This window comes from Octodon degus, unplaced genomic scaffold, assembly GCF_000260255.1.
Source record: "Octodon degus isolate 3935 unplaced genomic scaffold, OctDeg1.0 scaffold00044, whole genome shotgun sequence".
NCBI classification, from domain to species: Eukaryota; Metazoa; Chordata; class Mammalia; order Rodentia; family Octodontidae; genus Octodon; species Octodon degus.
Window position 1 is genome coordinate 13573565 of NW_004524620.1, and position 24694 is coordinate 13598258.

General features: G+C 49.2%; 1 protein-coding gene across 1 annotated transcript in view; it reads right to left on the reverse strand.

Moving 5' to 3' along the window:
- Nucleotides 1-24694, reverse strand: part of Slc24a2 (solute carrier family 24 member 2) — a 288585-nt gene that overhangs the window by 61759 nt on the left and 202132 nt on the right. The window contains exons 5-7 of the mRNA XM_012514856.1: nucleotides 22198-22296; nucleotides 18951-19069; nucleotides 1891-2034 (exon numbers count right to left, since the gene is read on the reverse strand). Coding sequence (XP_012370310.1) covers nucleotides 1891-2034; nucleotides 18951-19069; nucleotides 22198-22296 — 362 coding nt within the window. The remainder of the gene's footprint in view (nucleotides 1-1890; nucleotides 2035-18950; nucleotides 19070-22197; nucleotides 22297-24694) is intronic.

Below are 24694 nucleotides of genomic sequence, written 5' to 3' on the forward strand. Positions count from 1 at the left end.
AGAGCGAGCGCAAGAAGTAGAGAGACAAAGAGAGAATGAGAGACAGAGGGAGATTGTGAAAGAGTGAGAGCGAGAGAGCACGAGCGAGCGGGAGTTTGTAGGGTTTTCAGCAGGCCACAGCTTTGCACAGAGCAGATGTGCTGCCCTAAATATTGTATTAATTTACCCACACCGGTTATATGCAACCTTTACAGGAAAAATCTCTAATTTTAGGAATTCTTCCCCAAGGGGTCCTTCCTGATTTCTAAATGGCTCTCTACCTGGCTGAATTACTTATATATAGGCCAGGCTAATAGGATGTGATTTTTCCCCTGTTTTTTTATTTTTTCCAAATGAGGATGGAGGCTCATCTGTGGTCTCTTGAAGGCTTAGGTTAAATTATGATAGATATTATCATAACATTCTCTTACAAATGCTTTAAAAATGATTTTTAAAAAAATGTCCCCCTTTTGGTATCAGGAAATATGAAGTCACTGCCCCAGGACTGAATCTCTGCTCCATCCTCTGGAATGTGAGCAGGTGTAAGTTAGCTAACTTCTTTGTACCTTTCTTTCTTTTCCTTTTTCTTTCTTTTTTTTTTTTTTTTTTTTGGCAGAACTGGGGATTGAACTCAGGTCCTTGTGTTTGCCAGGGAAGAGGTTATTCCACTGAGCCATCTCCCCGGCCTCCCTAGCTTTCTTTCTACTTATGCCAATAGTAGGTATATTTAAGCATTAGATATTTCCTGAGATCCTATGGTATAGCTTATTGAAAATACCTAGTGTGAAATTGGACATACAAGTAGTATTTGCTTCTGCTGTATGTGTGTGTGTGTGTATGTGTGTTTTGTTTGTGTGTAGGGGTATCCTGCAAAGCAGAGCTGCCTCTCCCTTTGCTCTCATTAGCTCTTTCTTCTCCAGCATAAGAATTAATACAAGGCTTTAGAATGCAGTTCCACAGCACTGGAAAGGGTTGCCTTCTTGATTAATCTACATTCAGGATGTATCTGCTGCTTGTAGGGCGGTACTGCATTTATAGCACCTGTGCCCAATAAGGGCAGATAGTACTGACTGCAGTAGGGATACAAAGCAGCAGGGAGAAGATAAGACATACAGGCCTTTTCTCTACACAAACGCATTTCTTTAAATTAAGAGAATAATCCATGCATATAGCCAAAGAAAATTCAAGGAATTTGTCCTGTGTAGATCTTTAGTTCTTCTCACAGATAATCACTGTGATAGCTTTAAAATGTGGTTGCAAATTGTTTGATACACATGCCACCAAGACAGTCATACGCTATGTGACATGATATATTCTATGTAAATTTTTTTCTCTACTTTAATCATGTGGACTTATGACTGCATTGGCCAGTAGAGAAGAGCAGAAGTGACTCTGAAACACTAGGATATCAAGACCATGCAGCCTCTCCTTTTTTTCCACCAAAAGACTCTTGGAACCCTGACCGCTCATGTAAGAATCTGACAGTCCTGAGGACACCATGCTACGAGGAAGCCCAAGTGACATGAAGAGGCCACATGGAGGTGCAGCAGTAGACAAGCCCAGCATCCAAATCACTCTTGCTCAGGTTCTGAGCCCTCCAGATGGCTGCAGCTCTAGCTAAGAGTCACCCCCAGTCTTTCAAGTCTTCCCAGCTGAGGTCCCAAACACTGTGGGACCACCCATGTGCACTGTGTTCTCCCCTCTTCCTATCTGCAGGATCCATGGTTGCTGCATGCCATGTAGGCAGTTTGTCACGCAGTATGGACAACCAGTAGAATCATGTGACCACAGAAATTTCAGGCGTAGAATGCCCAGGCTTCCTTGTCACCTCTCCCTTCCCCTTTATGCAAACAGAAGCAGACTATGTAGGGAACCGTACTTTTACAAGTATTTCAAAAATACTTTACTTACAGGCTTGCGAACATCAGGTAAGGTGATCCACAGAGGAAACACTATGGGGAAGACGATCAGGAATGTGACCTGCTTACGGGTGTTGGACGGCCAGGCCAGGCTGAGGGGCTGGTCGTCCTCCTCCTCAGCTGTCTCTGTGGCCTGCTGCAGAGCAGAGAACAAGGACAACACAACAGTGAAAACAGTGACACACGCTGGGCAGGAAGACCACGGGGCCGGGGCTGGAAGCCCCGGACACATTAGCCCCGTTCCTGGCCTCACAGGCGATCCATGCGGGCTGCGCGGGTCACAAGAGGTGCCTGCCCACCCTACCAGGGCCAGGCCGAGCAGGAAGCTGCCCAGCCAGCCGTGAGCACTGAGGAAGTTTCTTCTGTCTCCCTGAACACCCTACAGCCTGTCACTCTTGTCAACTGGCTATTCAGTATGGGCTGTGGCTGCCACCCATTAACTTAGGAGAAACTGTATGTGCAGAGCTACAGCGAGCAGCCCTGTCTCGTCCTTTGCCTCCCCGAGGACCGTACCTGGGGCTTAGGATTCTTGGGAGGGAGCGCGCTGATCAAATGGAAGCTCTCTTTTCTTTCTTTTTCTGTAGAGTGTTGATTTTTGGCAGGAAAGTGAAAAAATCACTGCAGAAACAATTCTGTAATAATCTGGAGAGGACTGTACTCCCTCCTTCTGGCCCAGGAATAGGTCTTTTTTTTTTTTTTTTTGCGTGGGTATGTGTTTTTAACCTGCTTTATCAGCTTGTTGAATTTTAAACTATTTTACTTACAGCCAAAGGCTTATTATGCAAAAACACATTCCTCAATGCCCAGAGGAGCATATGGCTGAAGTTGAGCAAGACGCTGACCCTGAGCAGGGTCCCTGACGCGCCTTCCAGCCACCCGCCGCCAGGGTTTTATTCGCTAGCCACCGCTGAGCAGAAAGAGACGGCTCTCTGGGCCCAGCAGGACAGCCGCAGCCTGTGGATGGGCCCGCTGACGTCCGGGGCAGCACGGCGACCCGGCCGCTCACTCCCCTCCCGCTCACTCCCCTCGCTTCTCATTTAAAATGAAAGTTGAGCAGCAGGCAGAGCATTAGATCTAAAAATACCAACAGCAACTTTGCCAGCAAGGTCCCCTCTAGAGACGTGGAAAGAGTCCGCCCGGGCTTCCGGAAGCGCCGTGCCTGCCCACGCCTTCAGCACAGCTCGCGCCACACGGGGGCGGGGGCGGGGGCCGCAAGGGGGTGTGCACCCCAAGGGGGGTGTGCGGGGCGGCGGGAGGGGGACTGCGGCCCGACGGTGGAGGCCAGGCTGGACGGAGCCCGACTCGAAGCAGCGCTGTATCTGGCAAACGGAGGGGCGGACAGAAGATCTGCAGTGGTTCACACATCACTCATTCTTCATCTTTCTCCAGGAGTGAAGAGCTAAAATTAAAACTAAGCCGAAGATTAAGAAGGGGGTCTGAGGCCATAGTGGAAGAGGCGGGTACCAACACGCTCGTCTGTGTCAAGTGTGAGTGTCCTCGGCAGTGGGTAAGAGGGTTGATTAACTGCAAATCGGCTGAAATTTAGAGGCCTGCTAAACAAGCCGGACTAGGAGGCAGGCCGAGTGCTTCGGCCCTGGTCCTCACTAGATTAGATGCACGCCTCACAGGCCCGGGCCTCTGCGAATCCCGGGCAGCGCTGGTCCTTCCGCGCCCTCTTCCTCCAGCTGGAGACCCCAACCCCATGGAAGCCGGCGTGCGTGCGTGCGTGCAGGCTCTGGTACTTGTTCCAGGCACCTCCAACTCCTCGGAGGAGAAGCAACAGAGAAAATCACTCGTTCCCTCTGGGCTCGCTTGCATCCCAAGATGTCAGCGGACACAAGAATGATCTATGGGTCAGGGGGCCAAGGCGGTTAAGGAGACACGTGCATCGTGACTGTTCCCTTCCAGATACGGTCTGGCCTTCTGACTCCAGTGAGTCACTCCCCACTGCCACCCCTGCAGAGGACCTGGAAGTGGCCCAGGAGAGCTGAGACACGAAGCTGTCTGGCAGGCACCTGTCTCACAGGAAGAGGTGGTTCTATCCCTGCAGACCCCCACCTCCCTGGAGTTCCAGCAAGCTGCTCTGAGAGTCAGCAGCTCCTCTCCTTCCCAGGTGGCCTCCTTCTCCTTCATCTGTCCCTTCTGCCATCTGTAATATGGCAACTTTTCTATAATCTCTAAGCTAACCTTTTTTTGAGGACCCCCCCCCAAAACAAAAACAAAGGCAACTCTTTATGGCTCATATCATTTTAATGACACCAACAGATGGTGACATTTCATCAATAACCCTTCTGCTTATAACCTACGGATTAGCTCCTTTCTCCATCTGCTGAAGTCACCAGGCAGGCAGTGCCACAGTGAACAGCAAAAAATAACTGTCTGTGTACATGCATAAGCTCTAAACACACACTGCCCAATGCAAATCATTAGCTGTGTGAGGCTTCCAAAAGTTGCATCTGAGGTGGCTCTTGCTAGGGCAGAAGCAGCCTCAGAGAAGAGACCCGGCCTGGGCCACACAAATGGGCTCTGTGTCGGCGCGGGGGCTTCTCTGAGGGAAGCCGGGAGCCTAGAGCCCCGGGCTGGGCCTCGGTGCTGCCCCAGGACACGGCTGTCAGCACACTTGGGGAGAACTTCTCTGTCTCCTTGCCAGGTCAAGTCTTGCTCAATGGGCAACAGTTTGCAAGCTGGTTAGAGATGCGAGAGAAAAAAGCATCCCTCCCAGCCAGGCCTGCCTTGCCCCGGCTCCGTTGCAGTACACTCATCGGTCTTGGCCCCAGGGAAGCGGCTACAGACATCGCACACTGGTTTCCTAATTTTTCCAGGAGTTGTGGCTTGCTGGCTTTGACCTTGCAACAGCCCTTTCTTACCTCCTGCAGCTTGGGAAGTGTCTATAGAAAACAAAACAGAACAAAATGGAGCGGGCTGGGTACAGCTGGAGCACAGAACAATTCAAACGACTTTAAAACGGCTTGATGCCTGCCTGGTCCCCGCAAAGGCCTGCAGTTATGCAAAAAGCCAGGGACAACTGCTTTAGGGCCTTGTAATCTTTGGTTTGGATAATCAGATGAAAACCACGGGTCTAGGTTTTCATGTGGTGGGTGGTGTGGTGCTCGTCAAACCTTACAGCCTGGTGGGAGGAGTAGGTGGCGGAGACTCAGGAACCCTGCTTCCTCCCCGGCTGTGCTTTCCTGGCCAGCCACATCATCGTCCATAAGCCTTTACTGATCACCTCTAGGTGCAACGCCATCTGCTAAATTCTGGGACTGTTGCTTTCATGGGTTCTTGGATTTAAAATGAGATGACTCTAAAGAATTTATGAGCGATCTACCTTTCGGGATGCAGGGAGGTATATGAAGATGCATTTCCTATTGTTCTTTTTTTTGTTTGTTTGTTTAAAGGAGGGAAGACCTAAAGTGTCTGCTTTGGGAGGCTGTAAACAGGATGATCAGGCCAGGAAGATGGCTCAGTAGAATAAACGCTTGCCTGGCAAGCGCAAGGGCCTGAATTCAATCTCCGGTTCCACCCAAACAAAAAGCTAAAAACAAAAAACAGGAGGATCACTTTGAATCCAATCTATGTAGTGAGACCCTGTAGACCCTGTAAACCCTGCCCTAAAATACAAAATAAAATAAAATAAAAAGAAAGGGTGGCAGGGCAGAGGGGCATCACAGAGGAGAAGCAGTCCATGGTGGGCTGGGAAGAGGATAGCAAGCAAAGCAGCCCCTGCTGGCTACTTCTGCCTAGTATGCACTAATTGTTTCCCCGCTCTCTTAAATTCGTATGTCAAGGCCCTAACCCCCAGCCCTTCGGAATGTGACTGCATTTGGAGATGGTCTCCTAGTGGGATAATTAACTTCAAGTGCGGCCATCAGGGTGGGGTCCCGAGCACTCTGACTAGTGTCCTTATAAGTGGAGATGAGGACACAGAGAGAAGCCAAGGGTCACAGCGGCACAGAGAAAGGCCACATGAGGTGAAGACAGCAAGAATACAGCTGCCTGCAAACCAGAAAGGCCTCAGAGGAAGCTAGGTGTCATACCACCTTGGACTTAAGGCCTCTACAGTGTGAGAAACTAAATCTGTGCCCTGAGCCACCCGCTCTGTGATAGTCCGTGATGGTGGTTCAGCCAGCAAGGACACTGCCCTTCTGTCTAGTAATCAGAACTTCCACTTTTGCCCACTCCTGGAAGAAAGACTTGATTTTTTTAAGTTTTTTCTGTGGTGTGGCCACATAGCTAGGATCCAGCCAGGGGTATCCACAACTTCCATGAAGTAGCTTTAAAGAGCGAGGGGCCATCATCTTGGCTGGTGACTCAGTGCCAAAGACCCGAGTTAACAATACGCACCCAGAAGAGGGCATTTCTCCACGGACTCAGACAGAAAAGCCTACTGATTCAGCTGCTATGATTGTGAGTTTGATTGCTCCCCTTGGAGCCCTATTCTAAGTGAAGTGATGAGGACCTTGGGAGAGATCTCCCACCTCAGCACCAGGACAAGTCATGCTTCCTCTGAGAGGCGCTAGAGCACTCTCACGCTTGTAACCGCAGCACTCTGGAAGGTGGAGGCAGGGGGCTGAGAGTTTGGGCCAAGGCTGGAAAAGCTACTGACTGAGACCCCATTTCAAAATAAAAAATAAAGGCTTGGCTATAAGTCAGTGTGAAGGCCAGGAGGCCACCATAGCACCTCAACAACCCAGCACCCCAAAACAAAACGTCTCTGAAACACAGTAAATTGGGTTCCACTCCATGTTTGATTTGCTCCCTAGGGATTTTTGAACAAGCTGGTAAACACCTACATAGACATAAGAGAGCAGTTCCAGGTATCAGCACCTCTGGGAGGCCCCCAAGCCAATCACCTGGCTTTCCCCTTATTTATCTGTGGCAGCACAGTAGCCTGTCCCTGGACAGCTGACCACAAGGGCTTCCACTCAGCCTGCTTACATGCACATGGCATCCTCCTATGCGTGTGGACAGCTCATCCCAGGAAAAGCAGCTGGTTCACCCCTGGAGGCCCTGAGTTGCACTCTCTGGCCCAGAGGTTGCCTTTGACGCCAGAAACCTATATGAAGTTGGAAGCAACTCATGTTCTTATTTTTGTCTGGGAGTGGTCCTGGGTGAGATTCTGGTGGGAGGGTTAGCCCATTTCAACACATTCTCGTCTACCAAGAATTAAAATAAAAACCAGGAGGTAGCTGAAAGCAGGCTATCTTCCAGTTCAGTTTTCTTTGTTGGTCAGGGCGCCGCAGCCCTGGCTCATAGGAAGCAGGTGCAGAGGGCCCCGTGGCCCTGCCTGGAGCTCAGCTCACTGGGTGCGAGTTCTGGCCATCAGCGAGGCCCTGGCTTCTGTCTTCACTCATTTCAGAACTTAGAAGCACTGGCTTTTCTCACTGGGGAGGTCTGCATGATGCTGGGTAAAAATAAAATACCAGCACTTAAATGTCTACACAAAAGTAGAATTCATTTACCCTAAAACACTGGTGTACCTCACTGGTTTCCAGGCACCAAGGCCTTTAAAAACCTTCCTGCTGGGAGGCACAGGTTTTGTCGCCTGGAATGCTTTCATGTGGGGCAGCCTTTCTATCTAAGAACTTGTTGTTCCACTCGTCCTATGGATACAAATAGATCACAAAAGACAAGCTGCAGTTACTGAGCTCTGCAACCAGTTAGAATCGAAGCTTTGGCCTCCAAGGGAGGCAGCTCTAGAATTTTGGAACTGGAAGCATGCTGGCTTCCTGACACCAGCCTCCCATTCGGGGGATGGAAGTCCCTGAGGAAGCGGTCTGCTAAGGAAGCCCACAGTGGAGGGCTAGGCTTCAGGGACCTCCAAGTCGCAGTGTAGAATCCTGCCTTATTCCACATGCCTCTCTTCAGCCCTACAAGATAGGTGCGGATGTGCCTCACGTCCCTTTGCACCAAGCTCCCCAGCTTTGTTCTGTAATACAGTCATCTTAGTCTCTAAAAAGCCAGTTATCGGGCCGGGGAGATGGCTCAGTGGAATAAGCGCTTCCCTGGCAAGCGCAAGGACCTGAGTTTAATCCCCGGTTCCGCAAAAAAAAAAAAAAAAAAAAAAAAAAAAAAAAAAAGCCAGTTATGGCAGACACTAAAGATTGAGCTGCTAAAACTTCTCTTGGTTTTCTTGAGCCCAAACCACTTTTTGGTGGCTTGCATGGCTACATTTCTTTAAAAAGCTGTGAGAAAAAATGGAACTCTGCACCCTGTCCCTTTTCTCAATGTCATAGGATTCCCCCAGCAGCGGAGCAGAGCAGGACACAAAGGGCAGACAGATGTGTGGGTGTGCGTGGGAGGAGCTGTTGTGGTGGGTTTTCCTTTGCTGAGTGTCCTTCAGTGATACCTTCAAGGTGCACTTTCAAAAGTGAAATGCCAGTTCCAATTAAGGCCCTGAAGAATATCAAGTTCTTAAAAAAAGTTGAAAAGAAGCACCTGTCCTTTTGCATGTGTGCCCAAGAACAAAGTGCAGAGCATTGGTTGGGCTGCAACCGGAGGAAGAGCACCTGGGCACCGGGAAGGCCAGAATGAGGGTTTGAGGCTTCACGGGTGCTTCATTGTTGGATGTCACCCAGATACCGTAACTGGATAACCCTGCATCGCTACTTCTTGAATGGGTGTCTGGGGGAGGAGTTAGCAGAAGACAGATGAAGCTGCGCTGTAATAAATCCTTTTGAAGCAAACGTTAGCAAGAGCTGAGGGAGGAGATGGGCTATTTTCAGACTCTAACCATGAATGCTCGAAGGCCACTAAGGTCCCTTGGGAAGAATGCGTACAACAAAACAGCACCACCTTTAAATGTGGGATCCTCTCTTCTTTTCCTCCCTCCCTCCATCCTCTTTGACAGTTAGGCTTCTGAGGGAACGGGCGAAAGGTGTGCATGCCCGCGCCGTGCGTGCGTGGGAGGTTCTCAGCAGCAGCAGACGCCCTGCCAGGGCCTTGGCTAACACAGGGGCAGCTGGAGATGAGATCAGCAAAGACTCACCTTCTGTGTGGCTGCCTGTAAGTGGGAGGTCAGGCACAAGGCTATGGGAAATACGAATTCCAGAATGTTCCTTTTGGTACTGCTATTGCTACAGAATTAGCAGATAATTCAGGAACAGATCCTAGAACAGCGTCACACACCATAGTGAACACTCACTCAGAAAGATGTTGGTTATTTTTATGCATATTCAGGAAAATAATTTCTTCAAAGACGTCTAGCAGAGGGAAATCTGACTAGGTAAATCACAATGACATCACCAGCAGTACAATTCCAAATTTCAGTCACTTGCTGTGCATGTGGAAACTGCAATGATTTTGCGCCTCCGTCTGTCCACTCATCCAGTATTTATTGGACATTTGTTGAATATAGTGGTGATGATCAAATTTGCTTTTCTCTTAGGTAATATAAATAAATAGAAGGTTTTTCTAAATAAGATGAAAGGGAAAATTCCATAGTCCCAGAGAGGAAGTGCTGATTTATTCCTGTAGGTGGGCTTTAAGTCAACGTTCTATCAGAAGGGAAACTTCTAAGCAGATGGTTAAGACTCATAATGTTATGACACCTTGATTCTCTGTTTTGTGCAGAGCTAAAACAACAGTAGAGTTTGAAGTCTCAAAGGTAAAACTACCAGCAAATGCTCAGTCACACCTTAAAACAAAAGTCCTTCAGTGAAAGATTCTGAAATCAGCAGTTTGGCAAGTAAGAGGCGCTGCCCGAGGAACGTTCCATCCAGGGCCTTCTACTTCACCAGCTGCGTTGGTGCCACGCTTCTGCATGAAGGAGACACCCACAACCCGACCCGTAAGTACTGGCACATGGTTCTCGTGCCCTTTCTCCTGCGTGTGCTGCCAGGTAGTGGGGTCAACCGCTGATAGCTCTCATTACAGCAGCTGGGTACGGGAACAGAACGCTGCGCTTGAAACTGAAGCACGGAAAAGGCTGCTCCACAAAAGCAGTAACTGCTGGGTTCCAGACCATTTTCATCTCACAGATCTAAAGACCTGAGCTTAAAGCCTCAAGTGATACATGGAAAATGAGTAGCTCTGGATTTGCCCAAGTGTGCCGTCAGTCATTTCCAAAGCAAGCTGAGTTTTGTGTGCTTCTGCTAATGGGCTGTGAATCTTAGGACAAAGCTTCACTCGCCTTCCTCTGTGAAAAGCAGTGAGAAGAGGTGAGCCGTGAGGAAAAACCCCAAAACTTTTAGATCAGATGATGGGGCCCCCAGGCTCATCCAGCGAAGCTGACTTTGGAGGTAGGGCCCCCCAAGGAAGCAACTGAGGTTCGATGGGGTCATAGAGGGGCCCTGGTCCCAAGGACTAGCTGCCCTTGAGAAGAGGCACCGGCAAGCTCCTCTGTCCTCGGGGATGCCTTCCTTCCCGCCTCCAGCTGTGCTGGGAAAGGCCCTGGAAAGACCCCGTGCAAAGGTGGTTATCTGTAGCCGGGAAGAGAGCCCTGGCCAGGACTGGATCTGGTAGAACTTGAGTCTGAATTTCTAACCCTTGGAACTGAGAAAAGGAGTTTCAGTTAAGTCACCCGTTCCATGGCGTTTTGTTATGTGAGTCCCGGTGCAGCAATGTGACAGCCATAGGGCTCAGTCTCTCTCTGTCTAGACCTTTGTCTGCCTCGGTCTCTTTCTGTCTCTCTCTCTGTCCTGGGGCCTTTACACTGAGCTACATCTCTAGCCTTTTTTTTTTTTTTTGTTTTGTTTTCATACAGGATCTTGCTAAGCTGCTAACTTACTCAGGCTCAGCTCAAACTCCTGATCCTCCTGCCTCAGCCTCTAGAGTGGTGGGATCACAAGTGTCTGCCACCATACCAGGCTGGTATTTATTCTTTGAGTAGAATCTTCTGACTCAAAAAATCATTGTGTTTACTGAGCACAGCATAATATATTTTTAATTGCTTGTATTTTAACTCATTATTTTGAATCTTAGAACAATCCATTTTTGTTCTCTTACTTTCTCTAGGTGCTTGCATTCATTTTTTCCCCACTAACGTCCCTTACTTTCTGCATCCTGCTTTATCCTCTGTGTTCCTGTCTCTTATCCAGAGATAAAAAGAGATAAGCTAAAAACTCTCTGCCTGGAAGGGAGTGTCTCCTGAGACATTTGTCTTGCCTTCTGTGGGGACATCCTGAACCACCAGAGATAACATTTTAGTAGAAAACAGATTTTTAAAAACAGTGATAAATCTTTTCCTGTCTTGTGGTAGAAAATAATTTGCTCCTCTTATAATACCATCATATGGTTTGTTTTACATATAGATGGGAAAAATTCTTGCACCAAGAATTTAGTGCATTCAGTACGAAATAAGGTTTCACTGAGCAATGACAACCTGACAACAACTCCATCCACAAAGGACTCTGAACTGAGACCAAGGCTTTAAAACTATTCGGCTGTGAGTGACGAGGCTGTCTGGCCCCAAGATTTGGACAAGCCACGTGACCATTTTATAGTGATGTAGAAGAGTGCGGAGCGGGGGAGGGGATGCAATCGCTTTCTATTTTGCCAAGTGATTCTGAGGTGCAACCCATGAACCAGAGGGGCTTCTTTCTGAATTACAATTGTAAATTGGCTTTTCTGTCCTTTTCATGGGCTCTAGGTATCTTATTGATGCAATTTGTAAAAGATTTGTCAACTGGAGAATTAGAAAAAAATCAAAAAATCACTTTCATCATCTTATTGTCAACTAGACTATAGTTACTCAAAAGAACAGAGATCCTAAGGTCAGTATTTTTCTGGAATGGCAACGAGCCCTTCCTCCACTTTACTAGTAAGGACCCCTTAATCTGTCTTATGTGAATGGTGAATGTGCTCTTTGAACTCTTCAGGAAGCACAATGACAAATGGTATTATTAAGAGTAAGATTCTCTGTGCATACAGTGTATAATTTTCGGTCAATATTCAAATTTTGGTAAAATTCAAGAGTCATTTTCAAATATGGTAAAAGGCCTTTGAATGCATGTTAAGCATTGTTAAATTGTCCAGTTTATCAGATTAAAAAAACAAGGAACCTCAACTTTTGTTTAAAATACGTACGATAAACATAATGATGACGTGCGCTCTGCAGACATGCTCCCCCTCCCACTGGATCCTGTGTGCTATGGCCTGGCCACGAAACAGTATTTTCCTGCCTCATAACTTAGGCTGGCTTTTCATGGCCAGCAATGGGCTTCTTTTCTAAGGCAGTCATGGTCCCAAGAGGGGAGGGCCTCTGGAAGCCCTGTTTCCTTCACCACTGGACTCCGGCCTCAGCACTGCCCTTGGGGCCTGGCAGCGTCTGATCTGGAGACCCACCGTGCTCCCAGTCTTGGGACAGAAGCCTCAAGTTCCACTGCACTCGTGTTTCAAGAGGTTCAATAATCTCAATTAACAGAAGGAAAACACAGTCCTTGGCTTTTCTAAAACTTTCCCAGCGGTGGGCCTGGGTGTTACACTTCATCATTTAAAAAAGCTACTTTCTCACTGACTAATGGAAGGGTCTAAGCTGTATTAAGCCTTGTATTCTGAAAACATCATGAGAGCGATATTTTAGGAAAAAGACAAAATATAGATTCTAATACTGCCTGCTTAGAAAATCTCGAAAGCTTCTCTCAGACCCAAGATTCTTTGACCAATATTTATTATGAAAGGAGCCCTAAAATCATAGCTATAACCTGAACAATAATAATCAGTCATAAGCTGCAGGCCTCGAAGATGATGCACTTCTCCCCAAACTACCCTTAGATCTAAATTTAATAGCAGGGAGTTTTTTTAAATAAAGAAGTTAATTCTTTTTTTTTTTTTGTCTAACTTTTAAAAATAATTTTATTGAGAAATAGCAACGAGACAGTTTCAGAACTGATCAGGACAGTTTCAATAATTAATATATTGCTTATTGTTGTTTTCTTAGTGCTTATTCATAGTGCAAGATGTAGACATGATATCCTGTCCAAACACTATTACTACAAATCTTTCTTCTCATTGAATTAAGAGAAAGTAGCTGTGTATCTCTCCAATTTTGAATAGACAGATACAAAATGGTCCTTCATTTGTATCCCCTTTTTTGTTTAGTTTTCTCAGAGATGGGTACTCCATTCTCATTTAAATATTGTAGGTATGTGAATTCAACAAAATAATCCCATATAGTCCAGTAGTCCATAATAGTAGTGGGTTATCCATAGGATTGGCAATGTCAGTAGTTGTTGACTTAAGCCTTTTACAGCTCAGCATATTAATATGACTTTACTTTTTGTATTTCATTTTTATATTTTTCTGCTGGATGTTTAAGACCAAAATAAAGTAAGACCTATATAACAAGAAATGTAACTTTTGTATCTGCCAAGGTCAGTCAAATCCTCTCAGGATTTACCCTGAAACCCTGTACCACAGTCTGTAGATCCTTTGTCAGTGTCAACCATGTGGATGAGTCATGGCCATTGCCTGACCAATTTGCTCTCTGTAAAGCCTGAAAGAATGTCTTCTCTCCATGTGACTCTCCTTAGGTACACTCTACATCATCAATCACTTTCCTCTGTGGTCCCATAATCTCCTTGATCAGAACATCTGAGACACAATGGAGTTACATGTTGCTACAGTACAGGTTCTCCTGTACTGCAGAGTCTGCACTGACCTTGAAAGGCTAGGGCCAAAATGTTGTCTGTCCTTGCAGCTCTTCTTTTTCTATAATTTTTGGTCAAAGTAGTTAATTCTTTTAAAAAAATCATAGTCCCTTCCATTATCTTTTCTCCACTTATCTTTTACTTAGTCACATAATACTTGCACATTTTTGTAACCTCCACGAACCTCCCTGGAAGCATGTCTTAAAAAGTCCAGGAAGTTCAGGTGAAGACAACACCAAGGAGAAATAAAACAGAGCCGAGTTCCCACCAGGAAACCAGGGCTTAGCGGGGCACCTGAGTGGCGCAGTGAGGGAGGGAGAAGTCTGCATGTTATCCACCATCTGCCTTTCTCCCTCCGCCTGCTGTCCATCCATCCATCCATCCATCCATCCATCCATCCATCCGTCTGTCTGTCCATCTATCCATCCATCCACCATCCATCCAGACAAGTGATTTTCTCATAAAAATCTGCCCACCAGGGCATCTGTGTGACTCTTAGCCAAAGCAGTGACAATTTTCTAATCATAGAAATCTCAGAGGTGAAACAAAGCCAGACATAAGAAGCCATTTTGAGATACGTGAAAATACAGGACATAATTTTAAACCTCAGCTCTTCAGACTGCGAGGCTACGACGGCAAGGCGCCCTTTCTTCCACCGCCCATGTGAGGACAGCTAACGGGCTCTCGCTGTGCTGGTAGCCAGGGGCAGCTTTGCAGCATAGGTGGGCGAGTGTGATCACCTGGCCGTGGTCGCGATTGGCAGAGCTCGGCTGTAAGACCGTGCTGGGTTCTGGGTGGGAGAGGACGTGGTGCTGGGGCGTCCTGCACACCTGCTTAGAGTCTCCCTACTGATAATTTGAGATAGTTGGCAAATTCTCGGTGGCAGCCTAGGATCGCGTCTGTGCTGGTGTCAACAACACCACTTTTAACAGTTTGGGAGAAAGACATTAGCACTACGCAGTGCAGTCAGATTGCTTGGTGGCTCCACAGAACACACAACGAAGCAGAGCCCTTTCTGCTCAGGGCTTGCTCCTCTCTGAGAGAAGACTGCTAAGTCTTTGCTGGCTGCGGCGTAAAGTCTGTAGTGGAGAAACCCCTGAGCGAGGTGTCAGTACGCAATTAGTTTCCTGGTAAATGGGGTTCTCAAAACAGCCAGTTAATTAAAGCGACAGGCTGAACCCTCGGGAGAATGCCAGCGGTGCGTTTCTGTGAATAAAGTCAGGATGCACAACGCCTTCTGCAGGGCGCTTGATAAAAACACAACTCAGCAAGCAAGCTAACAAAACAAAAGGCATCAAATCATTTCTGGGAAACTGCTTCAGGGGACCTGAATGTTCCCATCTCTTTTTAAAATGACGGAGCCATAACCCTAATTTACCATCACCCCCTTGTCCCAGCTTGGAAACCTCAGTGTCACCAGCAGCTTCCCTTCCCTGCTTGTGTCCCACAACCAGCTCATCACCACGGTTTTCAGCACCGGCCCAGGAATAGTCTCAAATACACCCACTGCCACTCTCACCACAACCGGTGCTTGACCCTCGTCATCTGGGCTACTTGATGGCTGGTAAAAGGAATGCTGTTAGGCACGCTAGTCACGGCAGACACTCAGTCGAGGCTAACTGTGTATCTGCAACTGTCCCGGAGCAGCTGATCCTCATGCAGCGCGACGAGGTCGGGGCTGTGACTGTGCACACCCGGCTGCAGAGGCACAGCGACACGGCCGGCAAGGAGCAGATCTGGGGTCTGCGCTCAGGGGGCTGTCTCTAGCCTACTCCAAGGATGAAAGGATACTGCTTCTGTCTCAACTTAACCCATTATCATTTTTGTTACCTTCAGTCTTTTTAAATGCCTAATACTGGTACCTGGCTCAAGCCCAAAGCCACAGAGGAGCACACAGTGGCAAAGCCTCTCACCCAAGTTGCTCATTCTCTAGGCTTTTTTCTTCCTCTTCCTCCTCTCCCTCTTCTACTGGGAATGGGACTCAGGACCTTGCACTTGCCAGGCAGGTGCTGTGCCGTGGACCCAGGCCTCATTCTGAAGGTACTGACACGACCAGTTTCTTCGGTAGCCTCCAAGCAAATACTTGCAGGTTATTTCCTTGTGTTTTTTGTCTTTGGTATAAAACGTAGCGTGCTATTCTACCCTGTAGTACAACATAAATCTGGCACGTTGCCTTTTGTGTTTAACAACATGCACTGAAGATCATTCTAAGTCAGTACATGAAAACTGCCTCTTTTTCTTTTCTTTCTCTTTAGAGACTACAGACGGCTTATATTAGGAATGGACAGTTTTTTCCTGTAAGGGGCCAGACAGTAAATATTTCCAGCTTTGAGGTCCATATGGTCTCTGTCACATATGTTGCGACTGCGTCACTGTTTTCTAAAAAAAAAGTACAAATCGTTCTCATCTCCCACGTCCTACAGAAATAGTCTCCAGGCCAGACCAGACCAGGCCCGCGGACTCCAGGTCATCCCCAGACTCCTGATCTTTCCTGCCTGTCACAGCTGTGTCTCTGCTGCACACTGGGCACTGCTGGGTCCCCTACAGACCCCGCGCCTGGGCCAAGGGGTGACTGTGTGAACACCTCTCTGGGTCCCCGCACTCTGCCCGTCCAGCTCAGGCCTGCCATCAAGACTTACGCAGCTTCTCGGCCTTACTGCTGCAATGAACGAAGCTTCCTCCACCTCCAGCCCTACTTCCCGGCTCTGGACCATGACCCTGGGAGACTCTGGCCCATAAGGGTCATGTGGGCACCTCCAAAGGACAGTACGCCCCAGCAGGAGGTCAGTTTCCTGTCACAGTGCACATGGGAGCCCAGCCTGCTCTGTCCTGCTCTCCAACTGGTGCAACTGTACTTCCTGCTCTTGCCATCCTTCCACCCCTGCTGCAGCCATGTAAGTCCATTCCTACTTTGTCCCCGTGGCCAGCTCCTCCCCAAGTGCATGGTCAGCCCAGATACTGCCCCTGGTCTCTCCTTGCTCCACACCACAGTATCTCCACAGGCTTCTCCTTCCATCACTGCCTGCCCTTCTCCCTGGCCCTGTGGTTGTCTGCGATCACAGTCTCAGCCTGTGAGAATGCTGGCATCTCTCAGGCCCAGTAGGTTGTTTTACCTGATACAGATGGACAATAAATACTTTCTAGGGCTGGGATGTAGTTGAGCGGCATAAGTGCCTGCCTGGCAAGCTCAAGGTCCTGAGTTTGATCCTTGGTACGCAAAACCAAACCAAACCAAGCCACACCACTTTCCAATCAGATTGCTGGAGAATTTAAGTAATTTATTGCTCCTGCTGGGTCTCTCCTCCGTCTACATTTTTCTCTCCAGTTCTAGCATCTTCCTCACCAATAGCTCAACATGAATTTCTTCCTCGGGGCTTTACCCCTCTGCACATCTTGATGTTTTGGTTATTTCTTTCTTTTCTGAATGACAGACTCCTCCTCATCCAACAACACCCAGCTCATATATTACCTCTTCTGTGGAGTTTGATGTCTCTCCTCGCAAGGGTTACTTTTGTCCTTGGGTTGCTCTCAGAGGACTGCGGGCAGGTGCCCAGGGCGCCCTAGGTCACGGTGCCTACTGGCTGATTCATTCTCACCCTGAACGCCAAATGTCATGTGCGTTTGCTGTGCTTTCTCATTTCATGTACCTTGAGCTCCTTGTGGGGGGCGCTTGGGTGGGCTTTGGATGGCGAGTACGTCCACGTAAGTAGCACCTCGCGCCACGCCAAGGGCTCTGTGCTATCACCCCCTTTACCTTTCATGCTCGCCACACCGGGCAGGTACTGTTAGAGAAGATGGAGAAACTGGTAGCTCAGCAAGGTTTGAACCTCACCTGGCCTCTGGGACTGTGCACGTGGTGGCTGGCTCCTCAAAGGCTCTGTGTGCGCCAGCGTGGTGCACAAATCTGCCCCATGCTTCTGCTCTAGGCCCTGGGCACAGCCACGCTGGAGGAGGGGTCAGTTGATGCGCTCGCTGCCCTGAGCCCTGTCTTCCCTGGTGGGGCACAGATGGCCCTTTGCCAGCCAGGTGGAGGGGCTGATGACGACGCACCTCTGCACACCTGCGACGGGCCAGCCCTGAGGGCGACCAGATGTCCCAGGCCTGCTCCTCCTGCCACATGCTGCTCCGCCAGCTTCCTTTCCCGCTGAGTGTGGAGGGACTTCAGGGGTGAGGGGGTAAGGGGCCTACGGCCAAGAGGGCAGAGGGAGACAGGGTCTTTTCTCCTTTCCTGCTTGTGAAGTCGCTTTCTTTACATAAGCGTACTAGGGAGTAAGGGCAGCAGGCAACAGCGAGTACATCTTTCCCTCTAAGGAGAGTGAGATTCCCTCTCTAGCAGTGTCTCCTGGCTTAAAGGAGACAGCATGGGGGCCATGCTGCTATAGTCTCGCTTCTCCTTGTGTGCACCATGTAACTTTTCAGCTCACTGGGAAGATTCTGGCAGGGGAGTGGGTTTCAAACTTCAGGGCAGTGCTGCCGGGAGTGTGGATGTGGGACCGCGGCAGCACTGACCCCACTCCAGCTCCCTCCAGACGTGGCCACTCCAAGCACACACTCTGGCTCTCTGGGGAGCTTTAAGCACCTTTAAGTTTGAGAAGCCCTGACCCTGCATTGCCTGATTCACAGGCTGGGGACGAGATCCAGAGACTGAACAAGCACCATGGAGGTGCCGGCGGTTTCCTGAGCAGCTGCGGTTCAGAGGCAGTGTCACGGGGTGGAAACAGTCTAGGCACTATATCCAGCCTCGGGAGCAAGCCCCAGCTCTACTGCCTGTGAGCTGGTGACACTAACGAACACTCCACCTCAGTGAGCTCAGCTTTCTCAATTATGAAATGTCTATACCTTCAGCTGTGAGGTATGAAGGTGGCAACATACACCAAATTCCCAGGGCCAAATCCACAGCACATAGTAGGTGTCTTTTCGATGCTACAGGCATTACTATGCCCACCAAGCGTAACAGCGAGCTGGGCTAGAGTGCTCATTCCTAGCACAGGTAGAGAGAGGCCAGGCGCTCACCAAGGTGTGATGGTGGTGGTTTCATTTAAACATGGTCGTTTTCATTTAACATGACCTTAAAGATGCAAAGAACTAGATGGCAGCAGCTATGAGACTTTATCATACGTTAAAATCCCCCAGGAGCGAATTGAAAATGCTAATATCTTGGTGCTGCTTCCCAGGGATCTGTTTTATCAGGCCTGGGATGTGGCTCAGAGATCCTGGAGGACCCCGAGCGCAGGCCCTCCTACCTCACTGGACAATGGTGGTCTCCCAGTGAGCGCAGACCTGGACACACGCCAGATAGTGGTTGCTATGGGGACATGCACAGAGGAAACCGTCCGCCCCACTTGGTGTCCGAGCAAACCAAATGGCCCAGGTTTGCTCTGCTGCTGGGCCTACAAGGCAGATACAGGGCCTGGATGCTATCAGCAGCAACAGCAGCCCACAGGAGCCCGGATCAGTTCCATACCTGGGTCTCTGCTGCTTCGATGCTGTGGGAGAGACTTCCGTTCTGCACGGGTTCCGAAGCCTCACTGGACGGCGTCATCTCCACCTCTGTGCTCGTGCTGTTTGGGAGCTCGATTTTTTCTGTGACATATTTAAACACACACACACACACACACACACACACACACACACACACAAAGAAAGCAAACAGAATCAACAGGGAGTCAAGAGACACATGGAAAAGAGTATCCTAAGCGGTTAGTCAGAGGAAAAGATGGTTGTGTCTGAGAACTGGGATGGTGTTGGGCAGCACAGCAGGGGATTTCTGCCCCCTGCCCCATGCCACCCAGCATGTGGCATCTGCCGCTGCCCCAGGCAGCACTCTGCCTCCTGCTCTGCCCTGCTGCCGCTGCATGCCTGACGAGCTCCCTGCCTGCCAGGCTTTCCTCTAGGTCCAGCAGCCACTCGAGAAACCAACGTCTGACCCGACTTTCACACTGTTGTTCAGAGCAGGATCCCTTCCGAGCACCCGGAGGGGACACTGGGTGCAGAAAGTGGCCCCAGGCTGCTCTGCCGCTGTGAGGCTGTCCTCTTAGGGAAGTCTCCTCCTCCCTCTGGGATCCAGGACTCTTCTCGGTGAAATGACTGACTCAGACTGGCTGACCTCCGGGGTCCACTGCTTTTAGCGCTGTCTCTCCAGCCCGTGAGTAGAGACCTGGCCATCCACAAGGCGGGCTTGGCAACCTGGCCCTCCTCAAGATGCCTGCAGAATGCCACCTGGCACATGGCACACCTGGGCGTCCTGCTGTAGGTGAGGCAAGAGGGGTTTGCACAGGGAATAGAGGCCAAAGGCTGTGTCATTACTGACAGAGAGCACGGCGGCCAGAGGAAGGCCCAGGTCAGCAGGTGCAGGATCAACACTTCCTCAGAGCTGAGACGCGACCTGAGGGCCCTGCTTAAGGGTGGACTCCGAGACGCCGGGGCCAGCATGGGGCCCTGTTCACAATCTCACCCTGCTTTGTATGTGGTGTGGCCCTTAGTGAGTGACTTAGCCTTTCCAAGGTTCAGTTTCCTTATGTATGAAATTGAGGTGACAGCACTTCTCACATAATGCGTGGATGAGGACTGTTGCCACCGCTACCACCACTAACAACAACAACAACAACAACAACAACAACAACAACAACACACTCACATCGTCAAATGATACTTCTGCAAGGAACTAAGCAAGTGCAGAGAAAGCTCTTGGCACAGTGCCTGGTGCAAGAAAACAACTGAATTCCCGCTAGAGCCCCCGCCTTCTGCTCGCAGGTTCCTTCTCAGGGATCGGAAGCACCCTCAGGAGATCAGCTGGGCTGCAAGGGACCAGCCAGGACTGCGGTGGAAGGGAGGTGAAAAGGCTTCCGGGAACCTCAGGCCAACTCTAGGGGCCTGGTCATAGGCTTGAGGCGCGGGTGCAGCTGGTGGGCCATGGGGGTGCTGCCCACTGGGACCGCCTGTGCCCGACTCAGCTGCTCATCGAGGGCCAGGCCACATCTCTTCCTAGCCCTTCGGAAGGGCTAAACATTTCTGTGACTGTGCCGTGGCCAATAATTTGAGATTAAAAATAGAAATTGTGTTTGAAGTGGCCAAATACTGGACATCAAGGGAATGCTTGTGTTTATGTATTTAGCTGCAGCTTACAGAAGCATAAAGTTATTTAAATACAGGAAGCCACAGAAGGTCAACTGTACCTTTAAAAATACTTTTAGTAGTAATAGTTAAATATACATGATGTTTTGCTGCACATGGCAATGACAGTTTATCTTGGTATGTTTGACTCAGTTATTTAAACTAAGAAATACTAAGTGACGTAAGGGCTAAGAAAACCCTCTTGTGGGAAGTGGTGCTGTCTCAGGGTCAGTCTGCTGCAGCCAAACCTGAGCCTGGCCACACAGGACACTGTGTGCCAAAGGCAGCCGGGACGTGGACAGGAAGGACTGCCGGCCGGACGCTGCGCCTCACTGGAGCACGCACAGCTTAGCGTACGCAGCGCTCTCACGCATCTTCTGAGGGCCCCTCCAAAGGACACGTGAAAATACCTCTTGGCCTTACTTTGAAAAGCTTGGATTTTAGGTACGTGTTATTTTTTAGTTACAATGACACTCACAGACCCAGCAATACTGGGATGTTCTTTGGAGTTGTGTCCTCTCCTCACAGCAGATTCACTCTAAGCCCAAGGTCCCCAGTCACCAGGAGGATGATGACTGGGATGGAGCCCAAGCCTCCAGGCTTTAATCCAGCCTTCCTAATTTCATACAGGAGAAATAAGCAAATGGAGCAGAAAACCTAAATACCATAAGCAAAACTTATCTTAGGTAATAAAATTTGTGGTGTGTCTTCATATTTTATAATATAAAAGCCAAACAAATATTCTCAATCTAAAAAATGTGTCCAAGTTCATGAAGCATAAAGAAGACAAAAAAAAAAAAAAATCCATAATCCCAAGTTCAAGACAGAATCATTGCTAACAATTCAGCTGTCTTGTTTCTCTTTTCATATGCAACTGAAAGTTTCTCTAGGACAGAAGTCAGGACAACAGAGAGGGGAAGCTCTTCTACAGACTGTCACGTATTTTGAGTACAACACTGCTAAATTTTGTCTGCAGACAATTTTAGTTCCTCGGGCAATAGCTTTGTTTATAGCATAGATCCAGATTAGGTTAAATTTAGTTTGAATTTAGAATTAGAGAGTTATAGTTACAGACAGGAGAGAAGGAGCATCGTGTTCCAAGTTAAAATAAAATGCTAAATGTCACAATCTGGTCACACAGGAGTTCTGGAAAAGTCAGCCAAAAGAGACCTGGGCTGATCTGCCGAATTCTTAAGAAAGACAGGCGGGCTCGACTCATTCTGTCACTCAGACATCTGAGGGTGTGTAACGCCGCGGCTCTGCTGGCAGCAGTGTACAGGTTTAATGTTTGGTTACCAGACAAAGATTAGCGACAGAGGGCTTTTCACCTATGTTCAGGCACTGAATAACGTGAGTGTCCCCTGGACGTGGAACCCTTGAAAAGAAGCGCTGTCTGCTCATGAATGGTGATGCCTGGCTAGGAGCAGGCTACCCCTGCTTCTCCTAGAGTTACGGGTGTCATGCTGCGTGCACCCCGTCCTGCCCCACTCGGGAGAGAGCGCCTCATTTCCGCATGCGCAGAAAGGCCGCGCTGCTCTGCCTCTGCGCAGATCCGGGGCTCCCCTGCCCCTCGGCAGGGGAGGTCACTTTGCACTCACCAACTTGACTGGCAGCCCCGTTCTGCCTCTCGCTGTCATCTGCTTGGCATTTCTTCTTAGCGATCTTGTGGAGAATTGAAGCCTTTTCTCTGAACCTCCCTGAAGTAAGAGAAAGTTGTAGGGAGTAGACCCAGTGAGGGGAAAGACAAAGGAAAGGCCTGGGGCCAGCGGGAAGCCCTGGCAGGACCGGCACGTGGCTTCTCCAGCTGCGCTTGTCTGGAGCAGTGACAAAGCCATTCTGCCCAACCCAACGGCCCCACCACCTGCATGAAAGAACTTTCTTACCTTTGGGGATTCTTTAGCCCATTTCTCCACTTGAGAACCTGAAGGTGCTGGACCACAGATGGAAGGGGAGCTTGGAATGCTTCCCTGCCCTCCCAGTTGCTTACAAGATAAATGAAAGCATCACGAAACTCCACCCCTGCTGCTGTGGTCCAAAAGAGTCCAAAGAAACAAGAGCTGCTCTGGAGACATAGCCATTGGTCTGGAGTTAAATACTCATCCCAGATTGGCTTTCGGCAGCAAGCTGGGAAGGAAAGTCAAGCCCAGGGTCCTTTGATTTGACTTTGGCTTTCAAGCATTGATCATAATTGACATTGCAGTTTCTAAATGAACCAAGAACAGGCATCACAGCTCTCAAATGCACTGAGTCAGCTGCAGGGAAAACCTGAGGAGGCGACTGATTCCACGTGGAGATTTAGGGCAAAGAATGATCAACTGAGCACAGCGAGTCACGCTGGAGATGAGACACTAGGAGAGGTGCGGGGAAGAAGCACCGTCCTCGAAGTCATCACTCCACCGGCTGGGCCGCAGGTATGGCACCCTTCTTCATTAGTGACATATAATTAATGGGCAAGCTCATGCAGCAAGCACAGAAAATAAGCATGCAAAGGTGCAGAGATTAGGAACACACAGCACATTTTCTTTTTCTGCTCCTTGATTTCCTGCCTTGGGAACTCTTGAGATATAAAAGATTCTCATTTTAAACTGACTGATTACTGCCTGCGTCAGATATGATGAGGTCCTCAGAATACCTCGGCCCCTACGGTTTCCCCCAGGCAGCCCCCTTGCAGCACATTAGCAGGCTGCCTCGTTCTGCTTCTCTAGCTAGAGCCAAACCAATCCAAACCAGACCACAGTGCTTCTGCGGCACGGGGCACAGCAAGTTGGCACCAGCCACCTGCCCTTCCTCACGGGTGTGGCGTGCGGCCATATCAAAGGCATGTGCAGCTGGTGTATGGGCCCTTTATCCATGTCTCCATTTGATAACCTAACTGTGCCGGACCAGAGGTGACAGGTGGGGCTTGGAACGCTTCTTCCCCTCCCAGCTGCTTACAAAATTAGCAACAGCCTAGCCAGGGACACAGCCCAGCCAGTGGTGACAGAGACATAAGCTGCATGCCTTTCTGCCTAGAGATTTGTCAGCCACAAGCATCGACACCTTGGTTCACAAGGGCAGCCTCTGGACGCAAGCCCCGCAGTCTAGGCAACGCCTGCACAGCTCAGAGCATATCCTCAAGGGGAGTGCACGGCACAGAGCAAAAGAGACTGCAGGGGATGAGAAGGGAGGGTGAGGCGGCAGCCCGGTGGCCCTCCAAGGGGAATGTGAAGGCCAGGGCGAGGCTCACCATTCTGGAAGGTATTCTGAGCATCGTTGTTTTCACTTATTCTTCAAATTATGGGAATAAAAAGGAAAAGGGAAGAAAATCTAGGTGCTAGGAGAAGGGAAGGTGGAAAAGGAACAAAGAGGGAAAGAGAAAAGAGAAAGGACACAGGAGGAGGCCGAGTGCCGGGACTGGCTGCTGGTGGGTGCAGACAGCAGGGTGCCAGCCACCCTTCAGGGCCAGATCGCGTCTGCTGAGGATGCAGACAAGGAGCAAGGGCGACACTCAGTGCTCTGGGACCTCAGGGCACAAGACGGGCTGGACACCAGGAGGCCCCTAATGATGTGCTTTCCAGTCCAAGAGAGGACCAAGGAGGTCCTGGGATTTATTCTGCAAACAAAATCATCCTCCTGTGGCGCCAGGCTCATATTTTGAGTGTTAGGTCACCCTAGAGCTCTATGAATTAAGGATGTTCAACATTTGCTACTTTAAAGTTATACATAAAAAAGTAATAAAGGAAAAGATTCCGAAGAGGAAACAGGCCTGTGGAAATAAAACCTGAAGCAATAACCAAACCCAAATAATGTCCCAAAGTCATGAAACATGGCAGACCCAGTATTTGCTGGAAATCAGCTAAGCACATGATGTTTGTGGTTATAAGAATCTTTTCAGATCTAAGATGTGTGTCAGAGATAAATGGTTAGAAGAAAACCCCTAAAATATGTAGGGACACAGTCCCCCACTCTTGCAGGAAGCACCCTTTAGTACAGCATGGGCCGCAAGGCCAGTCCTCAAAATTCTCCAGGGAACAACTACATGAACAGGGTGGGGAAGACTCAGGCTGGAGTTCTGGGGGATCTCCACCTCACACACCACGGAGGGCAGTTCTGGGG